The sequence below is a fragment of the Girardinichthys multiradiatus genome, chromosome 4 (assembly GCF_021462225.1).
Source record: "Girardinichthys multiradiatus isolate DD_20200921_A chromosome 4, DD_fGirMul_XY1, whole genome shotgun sequence".
Taxonomy (NCBI): domain Eukaryota; kingdom Metazoa; phylum Chordata; class Actinopteri; order Cyprinodontiformes; family Goodeidae; genus Girardinichthys; species Girardinichthys multiradiatus.
The window spans coordinates 15,034,490-15,054,210 of record NC_061797.1 but is presented as its reverse complement, the minus strand read 5'-3'; the positions used below and the strand labels follow the sequence as shown (position 1 = coordinate 15,054,210).

General features: G+C 40.4%; 1 protein-coding gene across 7 annotated transcripts; it reads left to right on the top strand.

Annotated features, from left to right (window-relative positions):
• The first annotated feature begins 653 nt into the window (after positions 1–653).
• Positions 654–18,944, top strand: bbs4 (Bardet-Biedl syndrome 4). Of its 7 annotated transcripts, none has more exons than XM_047363856.1 (17): positions 709–731; positions 3,429–3,471; positions 3,715–3,815; positions 8,153–8,232; positions 11,169–11,232; positions 11,472–11,583; positions 11,800–11,872; positions 12,255–12,308; positions 12,394–12,521; positions 13,702–13,756; positions 13,849–13,917; positions 14,113–14,265; positions 15,720–15,891; positions 16,373–16,442; positions 16,542–16,686; positions 16,773–16,977; positions 18,313–18,944. In XM_047363856.1, exons 3-17 carry the CDS (start codon positions 3,779–3,781, stop codon positions 18,459–18,461), a joined length of 1,566 nt encoding a protein of 521 aa, XP_047219812.1. In that variant the 5' UTR covers positions 709–731; positions 3,429–3,471; positions 3,715–3,778; the 3' UTR covers positions 18,462–18,944. The 7 variants fall into 7 exon arrangements, with proteins under 7 accessions (XP_047219811.1, XP_047219812.1, XP_047219813.1 ...); XM_047363857.1 differs by lacking the exons at positions 709–731; positions 3,715–3,815 and adding exons at positions 8,973–9,156; positions 10,161–10,256 and having other exon boundaries at positions 3,428–3,471; XM_047363858.1 differs by lacking the exons at positions 709–731; positions 3,429–3,471; positions 3,715–3,815 and adding exons at positions 4,971–7,776; positions 8,973–9,156; positions 10,161–10,256.
• Positions 18,945–19,721: the final 777 nt, after the last annotated feature.

Here is a 19,721-nt window from a genome sequence, read left to right as displayed (position 1 = left end):
TTTAGAGTTAACTCGTTGATTCAGATGATTAGGTTCATAGCTCGTTTAGAGACCCTTTTAATGATATGCTAATTTTGTGAGATAGGAATTTTGGGTTTTCATGAGCTGTATGCCAAAATCATCCGTATTAAGACAATAAAAGACCTGAAATATTTCAGTTAGTGTGCAATGAATCTAAAATATATGAATGTTAAATTTTCATCATGACATTATGGAAAATAATTAACTTTATCACAATATGCTAATATTTTGAGAAGGACCTGTATATAAAGGGGCTGTAGTTATGTTGTAAGGGTGATGGCCAAAGCACATCAGTGTCCGTCAGGAGAGGAAGTGTTGGAGAGAAAGTGATCTGCTGTTAAACTACTGTGCAGCGTAACCAATTCAAGGTTATGGTCTATTTGATGAGCCATACGAGACGGTTTGACTTGCTGCATGATGGATATTGAAAATCTGAAATGATTGCTGATTAATTATATTTATCCTTGACATCACTAACGTCATTATATCAGCTATGATAACATTTTCTAAACTGAAGATTAATTTAAAGCAGTCTGAAAGCCTCCATTGTTGCAGCTCTTTGCAGGTCTTTTTACTCATAGGTTGTAGGGGTCCGTCATTTACATTCATAGACGTCATTCCGTACACGTCAGTATTGTGCCTTCGTAACCATAGCAACGGCTTCTGCTGTTGATCCTCTCAAGATGGCGGACGAGGAGACTGCAACGGCGGTGAGTGCATACAATAAATTACTTTGCTGTGTAAATAATGTCACTAAACTGTTTGATCGCCAGACATTTCGTGAGATAACCCAGCACCGTTTATATGAGCACGGTCTGTAAAAGCGCTGGTTTTAAAATCATGTTAGCTGCGCTGCTAACAGATAAGTCGGAGCTTAGTTGAAGGTGCAGCTAGCTCCAACTTTTAAATCTAATCCCTTTCACCTCGTTGCAAGACTCGAACCCGAGTGCTTAAAGTTGGAGCTAGAAACAGACGAAGCAAATATCGTGGCAGAAGCAGAATATGCGTTGTCTACTATTTTAACCCATTGCATTTAATGTAATGTAGCAAATAACTTCACTACAAATAACTAATGTAATAGTTATGATGTAAGGAAACGTTAGGCATAGTGGCCTGCTTAAACAAAACCTCCACCAATGCATTCAAAACGTTTCGCAAGCAATAAAATGAATAGAAATAGCTTAAGACAACTGGGCTGCGCATGCGTGCGTTAGTTATGTAGCCACTGGTGTAAATTGTCCTAAATAAGCGGTTTGCAACTTGTTCTATTTTAATAATGTCTAAATCCAAATGGCAGCAGCTTATGCTCTCTTACTGTCAAATACTATTTATTACAATGGCACCACCAATACATAAAGGTAACTGAGTTGGGTTTGGACTGGGCTGCTTGTGTGCCAAGCCTTAAGAAAGTCAAGACAAGCATGTAAACCACTACACGGTCTATATAGCATTTTATAAGTATGACTAATGTTTTTTATTTTCTTATCAATTTGACAAACCGGTCCACATGTGTTTTGTGGACCTGGAGAAGGCATTCGACTGTGTCCCTCGTGATGCCCTGTGGGGGGTGCTCCAGGAGTATGGAATCGGGGGCCCTTTATTAGGGGCCATCTGGTCCCTGTACGAGCGGAGCAGGAGTTTGGTCCGCATTGCCGGCACTAAGTCGGACCTGTTCCCGGTGCATGTTGGACTCCAGCAGGGCTGCCCTTTGTCACCGGTCCTGTTCATAACTTTTATGGACAGGATTTCTAGACGCAGCCAAGGGCCGGAGGGGGTCTGGTTGGGGGACCAGTGGATTTCGTGCCGGTCCGTTGTGGTGAAGAGAGAGCTGAGCCGAAAAGCCGAAAAGCAAAGCTCTCAATTTACTGGTCGGTCTACGTTCCTACCCTCACCTATGGCCATGAACTTTGGGTCATGACCGAAAGAACGAGATCACGGATACAAGCGGCTGAAATGAGCTTCCTCCGTAGGGTGGCCGGGCACTCCCTTAGAGATAGGGTGAGGAGCTCGGCCATCCGGGAGGGGCTCGGAGTAGAGCCGCTGCTCCTCCACAGTGAGAGGAGCCAGTTGAGGTGGCTCGGGCATCTATACCGGATGCCTCCTGGACGCCTTCCTCGGGAGGTGTTCCAGGCACGTCCCACCGGGAGGAGGCCCAGGGGACGGCCCAGGACACGCTGGAGGGACTATGTCTCTAGGCTGGCCTGGGAACGCCTTGGGCTCCCCCTGGAGGAACTGAAGGAGGTGTCTGGAGAGAGGGACGTCTGGGCGTCTCTGCTGAGTCTGCTGCCCCCGCGACCCGGTCCCGGATAAGCGGAAGACGACGAACGAACGAATCAATTTGAATACCATAGCTTAATAGAAGTTCATTAATCTGTTTTCTACTTTCTCTATTTATTTATTTTGTTTCTCCAGACTTGTACAGTAATTATTTCTGAAAACATTTTTAATTGAATTGCTGAAAGGAAAACAGAAATTCAAGTTTCGCAAACCAACATCAGAAATGATGAAATTGTATTGGTAGTCGTAATAATAATAATAAATAAGTTATTTTCATATGTTGAGAACAAGAAATAAAAGTGTTTCCGGTGCATGATGAAAAGCTTTTGTCTTTTTCAACAAAATTATTGACTCAACATCAATGTATCTCATGGAGAAAAGGGCAAAGCCCCGGGCTTTTGTTCTTTATGATTTGTGTGGTCTATGCTATGATATGATTGCACACTCCAGACCCCTTGTAGCTCAGTTAATTTGTCCAAAATTGAGGAATGTGAGTGACTCGCCCATTGTTTTAGGGTGTGCCAAACAAACATGTTAGAAGTTATCCTTCAGATGTGTTTCATATTCAGGAAAGCCCTGTTGTGACCGCCGGGCGTGTCTCCCAGTTTAGACTGGTAATTTGGCTCTTTGGTTTGAGAGAATACCTCTTTTCATTGTGGACCTATAATACCGCTGATTAGGTATGAAACAATGAGATACTGTAGAAACCTTAAACAAGTACGATATGATCCCCTAAAATTAAATACCTTTAGCATTCAGTGCTTTATTTCTTAATGATTGCCTTTCTTTTATAAAGTTAGGGAAGAAACTAATAAAAGAAAGTAAGGTTTGTTCTTCAGGAAGGTATCAGATAAATCTTCGGTCAGAGGGTTGTCTCTTTATAGAAACATTCTCTCAGAAGATAAATCACACAGATCAAACTGTAAACATGACTTTTCTCATGTTATACATTTATTAGGAGCTTCACCAGCTGCAGTAGGGGTTTGCAAACTAGATGTATTAGTTTTATGGTGTCGGGCAGATAACTTTAGTGGGACCTGCGAAACAAATTGTCTCATGAAACACTGGACATGTTTTCCATTGGTCCTATTCTGGTTTGTATTTATCTGTTTTTATCTTATTGATTTCAGCTCCCAGTTTCTACTGAAGCCAAGAAGCGGCGTGCACCCAAAGGTACGACCCACACTGCACTGTTTGTTGTTTGTTGTTAAGACCAGATCTGCCTGCAGAGGTCACCCTCACTCTTTGCTCTGTCCTCTGTGGTCCTACTGAGCTGCGGAGCCATGTTGAACATATGAGGGGAACATTTATAGTACATTTATGGGTTTTTGTCATCTTAATATCTAGATAATATGGTTTTTGTCACCTAATGCTGCTCTCATAAGATTAATCATATGCTCTTGTGCTTTTTCGTAGATTTTAGCTTTATAATCATCATTTGTTCAGGTACTATGGAAAGCTGTTTACTGCTCGCTACAGTATGGCGTTGTATTCCCCCTGCAGTGACCTTCCACATGGTATGGAGAACATTCCTGGGGTGAACTTCATATATTTTGAGGAAACAAATGAGAGCAAGTTATTGTAAAGCCTAGATTCTGGGTCAGACTAGTCCAGAATAAACCTTTCTGTAAGAAGCCATTCACAGTAGAGGCGTCTGGTGAATATGTGGTGAACAAACTGAATGGTTGTAATAATAGAAACTTGTTTTATACAGTTGATATTTATCATAAACTATATTTACAGGGGTTGGACAATGAAACTGAAACACCTGGTTTTAGACCACAATAATTTATAAGTATGGTGTAGCGCCTCCTTTTGCGGCCAATACAGCATCAATTCGTCTTGGGAATGACATATACAAGTCCTGCACAGTGGTCAGAGGGATTTTAAGCCATTCTTCTTGCAGGATAGTGGCCAGGTCAGTACATGATACTGGTGGAGGAAAACGTTTCCTGACTCGCTCCTCCAAAACACCCCAAAGTGGCTCAATAATATTTAGATCTGGTGACTGTGCAGGCCATGGGAGATGTTCAACTTCACTTTCATGTTCATCAAACCAATCTTTCACCAGTCTTGCTGTGTGTATTGGTTCATTGTCATCCTGATACATGGCACCACCTTCAGGATACAATGTTTGAACCATTGGATGCACATGGTCCTCAAGAATGGTTCAGTAGTCCTTGGCAGTGATGCGCCCATCTAGCACAAGTATTGGGCCAAGGGAATGCCATGATATGGCAGCCCAAACCATCACTGATCCACCCCCATGCTTCACTCTGGGCATGCAACAGTCTGGGTGGTACGCTTCTTTGGGGCTTCTCCACACCGTAACTCTCCCAGATGTGGGGAAAACAGTAAAGGTGGACTCATCAGAGAACAATACATGTTTCACATTGTCCACAGACCAAGATTTGCGCTCCTTGCACCATTGAAACCGACGTTTGGCATTGGCATGAGTGACCAAAGGTTTGGCTATAGCAGCCCGGCCGTGTATATTGACCCTGTGGAGCTCCAGACGGACAGTTCTGGTGGAAACAGGAGAGTTGAGGTGCACATTTAATTCTGCCGTGATTTGGGCAGCCGTGGTTTTATGTTTTTGGATACAATTCGGGTTAGCACCCGAACATCCCTTTCAGACAGCTTCCTCTTGCGTCCACAGTTAATCCTGTTGGATGTGGTTCGTCCTTCTTGGTGGTATGCTGACATTACCCTGGATACCGTGGCTCTTGATACATCACAAATACTTGCTGTCTTGGTCACAGATTTGGATTTAGGTAACTTTCAATGTGGCATAGTTGCTGAGCTGCAGGTTGAGTATTTCAGAAGCTGCTGATCTCCTAGGGGTTCCATGTACAGACACCTCTTGGGTTTACAGATACTGGTCTGAGAAGGAGAAAATATCCAGTCAGTTGCAGCTGCCCAGAGAATGGGCAGACTGGTTTGAGGTGAAGGAAAGGCATTTCAAATATCCACTTGTTACAACCAAGTTACGTGGGAAACATAGATGGCCTGCAGCAGCAGAAGACCCCACCGGGTGCTACTCCTGTTTAGCTAAGAACAAGAAACTGAGTCTTGAATTAATAGGCTCACTAAAAATGATCAGCAACAGATTTGGAAAACATTGGCTGGACCGATAAGTCTCACATTCAGGTACAACATTCAGATAGCAGGGTCATGGCAGGGTCAGAATTTGGTGTAAATAGCATGAAAACATGCATCAATCCTGCCTTGTATAAATGGATCAGGCTGCTGGTGGTAGTAAAGTGGTGTGGGGAGGTGTTTTCTTAAAAACACCACAGCCTTCCTGAGTATTGCTGCTGAGCCTCTCCGTCCCTTTAAGACCACAGTGTTCCCATTCTCTGATAGCTTTTTCCACCAGGATAATGCGGCATGTTGCAGACCTCGGATCATCTCAGACTGGTTTCTTGAAAATCAAACCAAGTTCACGGTACTCCAGTGGCCTCCAAAGTCACCAGATCCCAATCCAATAGAACATGTTTGGAATGTGTTGAGAGTGGGAAATTAGCATCATGGATGTCCGGATGACAAATCAGCAGCAACTGTGACACCATAATGTCAATATGGACCAAAATCTCTGAATATATGCCTCAAAAATGTGAAAAGATCTGAAAGCTTAGGGCGGGCTTTAAGTCTTTCCAGTTTTGACCAGCAGCAGTTTCTTTAGTTTTAAGTCAGTTGGTTTGAGCATATATTGAGCCATCATAGACGTATGGGGATGTGAGAATTTTTATTAAGCGCTGTTTCAGCATTTTAGATGGAACAATAATGACCTTAATAAGCAATAAAACCAGTTCAAAAACAGAAAGCTTCATATTGGACTAATGTTTCAAATAGTGGCCTAAAAATCTGAAATGCCATTTCACTATAAATACCAGATCCTGTTAATTAGGAAACAATCTCCTGATTAGATTTTAATTCTGCTTATGATTTCGGGTAATTATTACTTGAAATTGTTAGTCAAAAGTCTAAACCTTAAACATAATGAAATAGAAAGTAACAAAGCATATTGTATTTGTGTCCATGGATACCGAAGGTTTATATATATTCTATAATTACTATCATGAAATGCAATTAGAATAATTTAATGCAGGCGCAAAGTTAATTATGCTGTGCACAACAAGAGTATTATGGTCTATTATTAGGTTATCAGCAGTGCAGCTCAGCATATTTCCTGGTTAAAGCCCAGAAGGTGCCAACATGACTGTTTCTGTTGCAGCATGTTTCAGTGTTTCAGCCGCGAAAGATTAGATAAAATAACTCAACAAGATGAGGGGATTTCTGCCATTTTCTGGAGTCAAACTTTCCGTTTTTTCTTTATAATCTCCCCATGTGTCCTTTGATCTCAGCCCGCCTCTTTTCTGCTCTTATCCTCCTTTAACACATGGCTGAAACACAAGCTAGGCAAAGCTGTCTTAGCATTTGCCAGTTTAAATGCAACAATGCCATAATTCCTTTATGTTTGGGATAAAGTATTTTTTTTCCTCCACACAGTTATACATGGGACATCACATGCTGGGCTTTTCTTGTTCCCCCCTGTAGTTGTGTGTTACAGATGTTTTCAGTTTCTCTTCTCCAAAATCTGCCTTGTTGTCTTGAATTCAGATACAGGAAACACGGCGGAATCGCAGAGACGAGAACATCATTGTTCTCTCAGCGGGAAGAAAGCGGATTGGGTCTCCACAAATGGGACCGTTTCGAATCTTGATGTGGCGAACGTGTGAAATCCCTCCAGTTTTTACGCTCACCAGTGGAAAGGAACTTTGCGAAACACTTAAGATCGACTTTGGTTCTTTCACCAAATCCTGAGTTCTGCTTCAAGTGCTGGCAGATGAAAACAGAGGGGTGCTTTGGTGTGATTCATACTGTTTTGTTACACACTGTTCTTTAATAACACTCCTCCCTCTCTACAATGTCACTGACAGACTCAAAGCTAGCACTTTATTTTACAATGTTTTGAATCCTATTTTTAGGCCCCGGAGGGAAAGGTAACAGGCGCGAGATAACAGGATTATGGGAATCAAACTTGCTTCAGCTGGAATTACATTTTCCTTCCTTGTGAAATGAAATGTTGCTCTCGGCTGGGAAGAGAACTTGGAGCATTGTGGTTTGGCTCTTGAGGTTACCTAACCCTTTTCTAAAGCCCTACATTGTGCTGCTCATTCTCTCAGCCTCCCACTTTCATTCAACCTCTGTACGCTCTCAGTTCTGTCACAAGCACCTGGCTTCCGAGAGACAGTGTTGCCCTGGCAACAAGAAGAATATCTCAACCTGCCAAGATGTTAAAAAGAAAGATGGAGAAGGAGGAGGGAAAGAAGCAAGTGTTTGTTAGCCAAAACTTCCTTACAAGGTGACATTTACAGCCTGGCTGGTGAATTGATTAAAGTTTAGCCCGGGGTTGGTTGAAGTCTCAGCATCTATGTTAACTGTCGCATCAAAGACGTGCATCTGACTGCAGAGGTAGGGCTCTTTCCAGATTATTTATTTGCCTGTCGGAATATATAAAAGGACTGCACACATACCGCAGACGTAAGTGTTTACAGTCAGAGCCATCTGTTCTTAAGTGAAACCTAGCTAACAAGCAAATATTTTCAGTGTGTCAGGTAAATTGACTCAAATCCAGCTTGTGGATTGAGGTTGCTGCAGAACATCTGTGCTCACTGTCAGATCCGACACCTTTTAATGACTGCAAAAGGAGGGCGCGTGCAAAATTAATCTTTTATCTTTTAACAAAACGAGACATCACCTGAGAGGAAAAATGTAATGAGACTAAAATACCTCCAGTTTATTTTCCATCACAGTTTTTTTTCCCTCTTGGCTATGTTTTCCCACCCAGCTCCAGAGCTTCCCATTGTGGAGAGAAGAAACTGGCTGATCCACCAGCACTACCTGCGCAAAGACTATGAGACCTGTAAGGTAAATTATTTGAATTTCCCTGTGGCTTATTCTGTCATTGACCAACATGTGCTTACTGTCAGATCAGGTCTGAGTACAGTGAAGGAAAGCATGATTGAGCTGAGTGCTCGGTAAATACACACTTCAGCTTTCCACTCTACTTATTCTCTGCAGTAATTGCTGTATGAATCTGATAAGTATTCTGCGAATAGATGCCTGCAATTGTAGGACGTGCTACTGAAATACGCCTTCTTACTCTTACTCTGAAGATCAGTCCCATGCAAGGCGATAACACGTACATCCCTTCATCACAGTCATTTAATCTGCTGAAATTCCAGATCCGACCCAGATTTCCTGTTGTGAAGTTTTATAAATCTGACTGTGAGGATGACTTGCAATGTAAACGCAGACTGTTAGGATATTGAGGTTGTTTTAAGTCTATAAATATCTTCTCAGCAGGGTAATACTTCAAACAAAGCATTGACAAGTCAGCCGCAAAACTCTCTCTATATATATACTCTTAAAGACTGATCCTGTGTCTTTGACAAAGAAATGTATTCAGTCCAGTTTTATTTCATTACAAAATTAATCTCAAAGCACTTTACCAAACTATCAGGTCCAACTCTTGTGTAATAAAATCTAATCTCAGTGCATTCGATACAGTTCATTTAGTCCAAATCATCATTCAGTACGGTTAGATTTAGATTTTTACCTACTTTTCTTTTTTGCAGCACTAGTGGCCTTTATTTTTTTTAATTAAGTAGGCAGACAGGAAGTGGGGTGGAGAGAGGGAGACGACATACAGCACAGGACTCTGGGGTCGGGACTCGAACCTGGGACACCTGCCTTGAGCACTGGGTCGCGTGCTCTACGCCGACGCCAGGCGCTTCATCCCTCTTGACTACCTTTTAATAGGAAGAAATCAACATCAGAACTGGGTTCAGGGTGAGCATCAATCTGCCTCGACCAACTGAGGGTTGAGAAAACAGGAAAGAAACTCAAATACTGAAGCACGGCGCTAGGCAACAACAAAGTCATTGGCATTAATTACTCCAAAGAATGCACCTCTCCAGCTAGAAGCTTTGAAAAAAGGATAGGAGGCTGGGACCAGATTTTTTCAAACTTATATACCTTTAATAAGTGCTGTTAAGAATGGACTTAAGTATAAAGACAATTTTGACTCAAAGCTATGTTCTAAGAGAGGTATAGGACCAAATCTGAAAAGTTATTCTCAGAGCTGGTTTATGATATGTTGCTGTGCTGCAAAACTGATCCTGGATAAAATTGTGAAAATCTTAAGATAAGTTCACATTCAACACAATAATGTTTTATGTATTTTTTTATGCAGAATGTGTGAAATAAGCCAGGGTATTTATGTAGTAAATTAAAGACGAGCAGTTTTCCCTTATTTCCTCTGTATTGCGTGCCCAAACCTATTTTCCCTACCTTATTTTGGCTTCTTTGAACATTATAACTGATAATCAAACTCAGACAGGGACCCCAGCAGGGCAGAGGACATGACTCTGTCTTCTAGGTGCCATGACTGGCCCCCCAGTGGCAACTCCAAACCAGTTGAGAGACCTCTGGAGCTGTCTTAAATAACCAGGAGAGTAACAGATGATTCTTAGCCTTAAGACTTTTCATAACTTTCATCTACACTTAAATCTAAAAGTTGGAGTATATTTCTGAAATTCTGAACATTTAAGACAAAAATCCCACTTTAAGATGTCTGTTTGGACCCTGGTCTAAAACAAGGACGGAGTGTCTGCTTCCCAAACAAAAACAAAGAGCTGGTTCCACAAAAGAGCAACCTGAGAAGGGAAAGCTCTGCTGAAGATACTTTATGTCCTGGAGGAAAGTGCTTGTATATAAAATTATGTGTTATTTAAGATGAAATGGAGCTCAGTTATTGAGAGCCTATTATTTAAGAAGTTTTCCATTTTATTCAGGGTTTAAAGGGAAGTCGTTGAAGAGGAGCTAAAACATGGAGAAACATGTCAGCTGAGTCCTTTCAAATGTCTCCACTGAAATTAAGTTGCTTTACTGTGAGCACATTTTTATTATTTATTTATTTTTGCTTTGATTTACTCCATATTTGGGATTTTGAGAATTTAACATAAAACAAAAAATTGTGACACTCCGCTGGTCCTGAATATTGTATTATGATTTCATAATAAGTAATGTAGGTTTCAGGAGGCTTAGTGCCCATTTAAAACAAAAGAGGAAATCCTAGTTAGGGTCTCACAATGTATTACAAAGGAATCGTCATCTCAGCATCAGTGTATGCAATATCCATATCACAAAGGCTGTTTGGAATGCCCAGTATTTATATTCCAAGTGTCAGGATTTATAATACAGTACATTCAGCCTTCTGGGTAAAGTCTCGCTGCAAAAGATGACAACAACTGACACAGATTATAGGGCCAACACAAGGTTGGAAACATTAAAGAAACTGATTAGAAACAGTTGAGTATGAAAATGTGGATTAATTGCAACTGATATGATTAATGCAATATTTAGTAATCATTTTGCCTTATAGGGTTGCCTGTTTGAAGTCTCGAAACCACATATTGACCTAAAATAATTTCATTATATGAACAGAACACAAACATATAATTAAAAAGTAAATATTTTTTGTCAACGTTCAGACGAGGTAAAGAAGCTAATTTGGACATTAGCTGATGCAGCACTTAGACTGATTGCTTTAGTGCGTTATAATAATTGTACCACACCGGAGGATAGTATTTTTTTTGTTCATCTCTTCCATCTTTGCAAGTAGTAGCAAGTAGAACAGCATCAAAACCCACAAAAACAGTTGGAATACAACTTTTAATTAGTTTCAACATGATATCTTATTGAAGTTATAGTAATACTAAATTATAATTCTTTTTAGCCAAATGGCTCTTGAGTTTTGCAGTTAAATAAATGAACTCTTGTCTCTTTCTCTATTTCTGTAGGTAATCATTAAAGAGCAACTGCAGGAAACCAATGGAATGTGTGAATATGCCATATATGTTCAAGGTGAGCCGTCACTGCTGTCATTCCCTTCACACATTTAACATATGTGAGGTTAATTAAAAGGTGCACTCAATAAAAAAGCTCTCCTGCAGTCGACTCCTAAGCTCCGCGATATGTGGTCTAATTTCCCCAAATCTGCTCTTCGGATGCCATGCGGTGCCTTTGATTTTTTTATGTCCTTTCATTTTTTCTTCACAGAGATGAAAATCCTCTTTTTTTGCCATGTCTTTGTTGTTATCTAGCACTAATCTTACGTCTTGAGGGGAAGATCCAGGAGTCCCTGGAGCTGTTTCAGAGCTGTGCCATCCTTAATCCCAGCAGCTCCGACAACCTCAACCAAGTGGCCCGATCACTGTAAGTCTGCTGCACTGAACCCGTCATGAGCGCATGAAGTTTCCCTCACTAACTAACAAGATCAGCATAAGAGGGCTTTATAGTAATTATTGTAAAACTGCTGGCAGGTGAAGAACAGTAATTTTACAGATATTATCTGGCTAAATTCATCCACATGTGGAAGCTTTTCTCAATATGAATATCGATGTTTTTTTTTATTTTTTATTCTTTTCCTAGATTTCTGCTTGGAAAGCACAAAGCAGCTATTGAGTTCTATAATGAAGCTGCAAAACGTAACGAGAAAGACTGGGTAAATAACACACACAGACACACACACATCACATCACAGTACAGAGTTGATACTTTCCCTGGAAATTTGAAAGGAAAGTGTGAAGTGGTGCTTCCTGGCATCGTTGAGTCGGAAAGACACAGCCAGAAGTTCTCCTCACATCTAGAACGGAAAGTATTCTGAGTGAACTTTGGTTTTCTCAACAACACTTCGTTAAAGAGCAACTTCGTTGAAGGTTGAAGATAAACTGGCCACAGAGGAACACTATTCACTCACAGCAGAGTGTGTTGGATCCTCCATCTTTCTGTTTCCACAAAACTGGCTTCAGTGCTATTTTTGTTGGACAATTAAACTAAGAGCAACACTCTGTGTAAATCTGACATGCAATGTTCTCTCACCCTAGGAGATCAGTCATAACCTGGGTGTGTGTTATTACTTCATCAAAGATTTCAAATATGTGAGTATTCACAACATCACATTGTAGAAAATTGGGGTTGTTTGTTTTTTTTTTTTTTTTCATTTTGATGCTTTGTGTCTGTCAGGCTGAGGAACATCTAAACCTCGCTCTACAGATAAATAAACATGACAAGACCTTCATGATGCTCGGGAAAGTCCATCTGATGGCTGGAGAAGCTGACAAGGCCATTGAAGTGTATAAGAGAGCAGTGGAGTAAGTGAGGTTTAAACTGTTAACATCCACTGAGCAACAGAGAAGATTTAGTAGAATTAATATTGAAATAAGAGGGTAGTACTACTGTTATAATACAGATTGGTGTCTTCCACAGTGCCTTTTAAAAATGATTAATATGCCTTGAAATGTTTCACATTTTGTCACGTTACAACCACAGTCTGGTTTATGTCACAAACCAACCCAAAACAGCGCACACCAGTGGCAAGGAAGGAGAATGACCAGTTGCCTTTACCTAATTAGTGAACCGAGTCCATCCGTGTGTAATTTAATCTCAGTATAAAGGCAGCTGTTCTGTGAAGGCCTGAGAGGTTTGTTAAGAGAACATTAGTGTCTATCAAGCTGCTGGGGGAAGAAATAAATTCATTATTTTTTAATCTCAACCACATGGTTTTATTGAAAAGGGTACCTGATTACACATGCAAGCCACACTCTTCAACGTTTTATGTTGAAAATTTGGAAAATCATTTACCTTTTTTCCTTCCACTTCCCATTTATGCACTGCTTTGTGTTGACGTGTCACATAAAATTCCTATAAAATATTATAAAGCTTGTGGTTGTATTATGAAAAAGTCCAAGTGATAGAAATAGTTTTGCAAGGCTCTGTAATGGCCATTTCATCCCTTATTTCAAGTTGAAGTACTTAAGACTCTGCCTTCAACTTGTCTCTTTGTTTATCCACTGATTTTCAGCCTCCCTGCAGGAGGTGGTTCTCATTTATTTCAGCCCAAAGGCTCTATCTTGGCCATATTTATTTACCTGAGGTCCTTTTCGGCTCCCTTATAAATTCTCCCTATTTCCCGTATGCTGAATTTTTAAACATGATGCCATGGTGTAAATAAGAAAATGACATCAGTGTCTGTAATAGCACTCATTATGGCTACCTCCTGTTGAGACCAAATAAATTAATCAAATGCCCCAATACTTGCTGCCTTTAATGAGGCTCACCACTGTGAGGCTTATTTTAGAGTCCATGTGCCTCCTCTCCACAGTTTTCTTCGGGCCAAACCCGTCCTAATTGAAACGCTGCAATTAAGCTGAATAAAGCCTGATCGCATAATCAGCAGCTTCTGAGCTCAAACAAGTGCAGGCATTTAATGTAGTTAGAAGCACAATGAGGATGAGGTGACATGTCATTCAGCTTGCCCCATTCTCCATTCAGATTCTCTCCAGAGAACACTGAACTCCTCACCACTCTTGGCCTCCTTTTTTTGCAGGTAGGTAGAAATGTTCGCAGCCTTTTCTGGGATTTTCTTTTTGCTAATTAAAGAAAGAGTAATAGCAATAATATTATGTTTTTCCTGTTTAGCTTGGGAAATACCAAAAAGCATTCGAGCATCTTGGGAATGCCCTCACGTTTGACCCCAACAATTATAAGGTATGCTGTTCCTGGCACAACACTGCTCTTCATCTCTAACTTAGTGTCCTGCTGAACTCCTGAGGGCAGCACATTGTTTTTAGAGCGGTTCACTGAAAGCAGAAGGTCAGATGTTCCAGTCAGACCTTCATCATGTTCTGTTTCAAAGCCTACATCTTCCGCTAATATGTGTCTAATCACTGTTTTTCTTCTCAGGCCATCCTGGCTGCAGGCAGCATGATGCAAACCCACGGTGACTTTGATGTGGCCATGAACAAGTACAGAGTGGCAGCCTGCGCCGTGCCGGAGAGCCCCCCTCTCTGGAACAACATTGGCATGTGCTTCTTTGGCAAGAAGAAATATGTTGCTGTGAGTGATGCTGGTTTTATGCTTTGCTTTAGTACAGCAAAAAGGTTAGAAGAAGTAAATTGGATTATTAGACCAGGTATAGTCGTGGGAAAAAGAAAGGACATCCTGTTTCAGTTGTTAGGTTTTACATATTTAAAATGATCAGGTTCTAATCAGGTTCAACCTCCAGAGTACAAAACAGTACATCAGATTCTTTATTAAACAAGATTAAAGCTAAAACGGAGAGACTGTGTGTCTGAAAACTAAGTACACCCAATCATTTAAATAGTTGTAGAAACACCTTCTGTAGTAATATTTAAGAAGATGTTTGCTCTATGCTGCTGTGTCTCAGAGCCTAGTTTGGGCTCATCTTCAGCTGTGGAAAAGAGGACCTCAAAATGTTCTCAAAAGAGAACTTTGGTACACGGAGTTCATAATCAGTTTCACTGACTGCAAAACAAGCCCAAATCATCATCCTTCCACCACCGTGTTGAGCACTTGCTATGAGGTGTTCTGGTGTTGTGTTCAGCTTTTTCCCAAACAAAGCACTATGGGTTACGGCCAAACATCTCTGCTTTGGTTTCATCTATCCAAACGACATGTTTTTTCCTCTAGAGTTTTGTAAATAGTTCAGATGAAACTTAGCAAACTTAAGTCATGCTGCCATATCTTTTTTTAAACCGAAGAGGCTTTCTCCTGACAACCTGTTCAAATTGTCCTTACTTGTTTAGTCTGTAAAGCCTTGCATGAAATGGATATCCATGCATGGATGTACAGGTTGCTTTTCTAAGCCTATTGCTGATGTCTTTCCACACTGACATTACGTTTACACACACATCGGTGCTCCAGACCAGCAAACCGCCAAAACTCCTGCTGTCATAGAGAGGCTAAGTGCATTTTATCAGCAACACCTGGCTGCTACTTTTCTTATCTAAATTTATAGCAGCAACAAGGGTGTACTTAGTTTTGTATCCACTTGGCCTTTCCATTTTAACTTTGTTTTTGTTTCATTTAGAGCGACTGTGCTGTCTGTTGTGTTTTTGTACACCCGAGATTTAAAGTTGAAGAATCTTGTGAAGACGAGATCTTTTTTTTTTCGCACCTTGATACGTAAAACCCTAGAACTGAAAATATATAACTGAAATATATTTTCAATAAACAGATTTGACTGTTAAATGTAAGCAAATAACAGCCCATTCATGAACCCTCTTGACTTTATCAGAAAAACTGCTGTAGTTCAAGTATGGGGGCGAAATAATTAAGTTTGTGCTGAAGGTATTATGTGTCAGAATATGAACTAAACTGTGGCTGTATCGTTTTTTAATACTTATCATTAATGCATATCTGTAATATAATAGTGGCTTGTAACACAACTGAATCTAATTGTGTCCTTGAAGCATTATAAGTCCGCTTGTTCCTGGATTGTTTCGCCTCAGATACAATTACAAGGCTTCCTCCTCCACTTGTTCCCACAGGCCATCAGCTGCCTGAAACGCGCTCACTACTTGTCTCCCTTTGACTGGAAAGTGTTGTACAACCTGGGGCTGGTACACCTGACCATGCAGCAGTACGCTTCAGCTTTCCATTTCCTCAGCGCAGCCATTAATCTGAACCCACGCATGGGGGAACTCTATATGTTGCTAGCAGGTACTGTGTCAAAGACGGAGAAATGATCTGGGCTACAGTTCCGACATTAAAAGGAAATCCTTTACAACTATGGCAGCTAACTAAAGACTAATAATCTCACAGCTATCATTGTAAGTTATTTAAAGCAGACTGTCCAGAATCGTCAACATGGCCAATAACATTATTGAAATAGAGCAAAGAAGGCTGGGAGATTTGTACTAAAGGCAAACAGAGCAAAAGGGCTTTTAGTTGGGAAATTTGTTCACCAGAAGGTGATATAGAGCAGCAAGGGCAACTAAGAACATTTATAAGAAACATTATTATTATTCAGACTTATTATTTATATACTTATTATTATGATATTTTAATGTTTGTGGGCATCTGTTTGAATTTTTTCTATTAAAATATATTGGAACATTTTCTGGACCATTCACAAAAAAATGCCATGTCCAGCCAGTCTTGTGTTAAATGGTAACCCTTTTCTTGTGTCTATAATTACCAGTCGCTTTGACTAATTTGGAAGACGTGGAGAATGCCACCAGAGCATATGAACAAGCCGTTAATCTTGATGAGTGAGTCTTGGATTCCACACTGAAATTCTTATTGTTTAAAATATTAAACTTTATAGAAATCATTGTTTCTTTTTCTTCCTTGCTGACCAATACCCACAGAACCAACCCCATGGTCAACCTGAACTTTGCAATATTCCTCTATAATCATGGTGACAAGAAGAGAGCTCTGGATCAATATCAGGAGATGGAAAGGAAAGTCAACCAACTTCGGGATAGCAGTAACAACTTTGAGTTTGATCCTGAGGTATTGTGGATCCTGAAGAATCCTGGAGAGCCAGCTGTAGGTACATGCCATGACTTTTTAACCCCGTTTCTTTTATTTGCCAACAGATGATAGACATGGCTCAGAAGATGGGGGCTGCTCTGCAGGTAACAGAGAGTCTGGTGTGGACTAAACCAGGCAAGGACTCAAAATCCAAACCTCACTCGGCAGCAGCGGCCAAAACCCCCGGGGCTCCTCTGGGCACCAACCAAGCTCTGGGTCAGGCCATGTCTTCAGCTGCCAGTTACAGCAAGAACATGCAGCTAACAACAGGTGTGCTTTCCCAGACTTTGTTTGCAGCAGGTATCTCTCAGTTTGTCAGCTAAAGACACGGCGAATGTGTGAAACCTGCAAAAATAAATCCAGACAAATGTTTTTCTTTCAGCTGTGCTTATTACCTGTCAGAGGCAACTAGGCGATGGTAATAGGCTGTTACAGTTTAAAAAAGGTTTTGCTGTTGCTTTCTTGCAGTTTAGCTACATTCCTAACTACAGGGTTAATGGTGTAACCTAGCTAATGCATTCATAAAGCAGCCAAACCACTACTTGACCTTTGTGTTCTGCATTTTGAATACGTGGCTAATAGTTGGAAAAGAAAAACAATACAAAAAAACCTTGGTCCCTACCATCAGTAGTGTTGTTTTTATGCAGCTTTGATTCACTGAATGTTTTATCTAATGTAGCTGTTCACCTACTTTCACTTAAAAGTAATTTTTAGTTTTCAAAGCTGTTTAAATAGGTCATGTCACACTCTCCTTCTTTCGACACCTTATTTGTAGTACAAGATATGTTAGCTGTAAAAAACAGATTTTGAAAAGGTGTTTTTAACCCAATGGTCTCTAGTGACATTATCATCATATAGAAAGTAGTCCTGGCCCAGTTTTTCTGTGTTTAGCCGTTTCTCTGTCCGCGATAGTTACTGATAAGAGCATTGGCTGCCACTGACTTTGTGTACTCTTTCTGTGTTTAGCTAATTCTCTTTACAAGACAAACCCAATAACAGAGTAGGTGTCTAATGTTGTGTGCTCTTTTTTCATAGAAAGTACTCCTGAACAAGGCTTCCTGTGTTTAGCTGCGTATCTATCCTGGATAAAGCCATTGCTAGGATTCATTTTGTGATGGTCGCCCTGGTTCTCCTGGAAGTTTCTTTCTGTTAAAAGGAACGGGCTTCTCTCACTGTTGCCACATGCTTACTGAGGAGTTGAGATTGCTGAAAAATTAGCTCTGCAATTCAGTTGGCGGGGTTTGCTTAGATAGATAACCTTTTACCAATTTGCATTAAATAATCAAGCAAATTTTACAGTATTGTATTACAATTGGATTGAAGTAGACTGTATGGAATTGGATCTGCATATGTCCTTGTAACTGTGTTGGACTGGACTGAACTGAACTTAGACAGAAGTGGATTCTCTAAATTACGTATTAATGGGATCTGTTTGTCTTGTAAAGTGCCTTGAGATGACATTTTCTGTGAATAAACCAAGCCGAACAGAACCAAGCATAGACGTATCAGGTGGTATCAGTCAGATTTACCATCCTTGATAAAGGCTAAAGATTTATCAAAGCAGGTTTTAGTGGAATAAAATAAACTGTGTGTTATATTTTTCAGGAGTTTCCAAAGGTTCCACAGCTCCTGAGCTAGAGCCTGATGTAGAGAATGCCCCCAGTCCACCAACCGACCCTCCAGGACCCTCAGAACCAGAACATCCAGATGGTTCCAAATCCAGAACCTCTAAGGAGAAATCTGTAGTGGAGTAATGAAGTCATTTAGTGGGCGCAGTTCGACATGACTCTCATTAGAGGTTTTTAATATTACTGTAGTCAGATTTAGGACTTTTAGGCACACAGAAATGTAATGTCCTGCACATCCAGTTCCTTTAAAGTAAAAAACAAATTAGGGTCATTTTTCATTACTGCTGACTCTACAGATGCAATGTTAAAGCCACCTCCAACAGGTTTTTTTGCTGAACAATGTTTATATTCAAACAAAAAGTACCAGCAGCCTTTGTAAGGCTTGTGTGTGCTATAAGCTGAAAGGATCTATTTTCCTTGTATTAACATTCCTATAAAATCCACTACAGGTGAAGGAATCACTGTGACAATCTGAGTTTGAGCCAAGAAAGGTGTACACAGAGGGATGTTTTTGAACATTTGTATTATAAGACTTTATTGCAAATCACCAATATCGCTTTTATTTGTGAATATCTGTCATGTTTATAGAGAATAAAGTATTTAATATTAGATTAGTGTATTTAAAAAACTCTTGTGCTTTTTGAAGATTTACTGGTTTATTCATCACAAACATTGTAGTTTGTTTTTCATGAATAAGTCTGATTTTATCTGCAGTTTTTACAAGCTTTACTTACTCCTTGGGGACAGCAAAGACTTGATGAGAGCAGTTCTTCTCTGTTGAGGTTTTATTCATATAATCACTTCAAAGTTTGCAATATTGATTTGAACCTTCTGATCCATGGACCTCGTTCAACTTGTCCTAGTTTTACCGCTGAGTTTGTCTTCTGAGCACAAGTGTCTGTGTAGTGACAGCCGCTTCTCCTTCCTTCCTTAATGAAGCCTCAAATGACGCTGCAACACCCTGCGAATGAAAACCAAGAACCAGCTTCAGCACCATTTGACCGTACAGATGCACACGGCAGCAGTCACTCATTGGTTTCCTCTCATTCACTAATACAAGTCCTACTGCATTTTGTTAGCCAGGAGTCTGTGGTTTCTTTCATTAGGAGCTTGTTAAGCTGTGCCTGCTTGAATCGCCTGTGGTCCTATGTTTTACAAGCTGTCTGATGGCTTGTAAGTTACTGTTCTTTCTGCAGTTATATTTCAGCACAGCTGTGGAAGATTGCGTTCCCATTTCTCATTTTCCTACAATTCAAATAGCCTCCAGGAGAGTCTCAGCTCCCCGTGGAAGTTTCATCTAAAGTTTTCTTGCTCCAGGGAAAGGACTCAGTTATGTTATTATTCATTGTTGGGATGTTCATTCCTATCCAGAATCCTGTGAAAATT

Coding starts and splice junctions, on each gene's coding strand:
- bbs4 (XM_047363855.1), top strand. CDS start 705: ATGGCGGACGAGGAGACTGCAACGGCG. Junction 3,472..8,152: donor GAAGCGGCGTGCACCCAAAG/GTACGACCCACA, acceptor TTTCCCACCCAG/CTCCAGAGCTTCCCATTGTG. Junction 12,309..12,393: donor TCATCAAAGATTTCAAATAT/GTGAGTATTCAC, acceptor TGTGTCTGTCAG/GCTGAGGAACATCTAAACCT.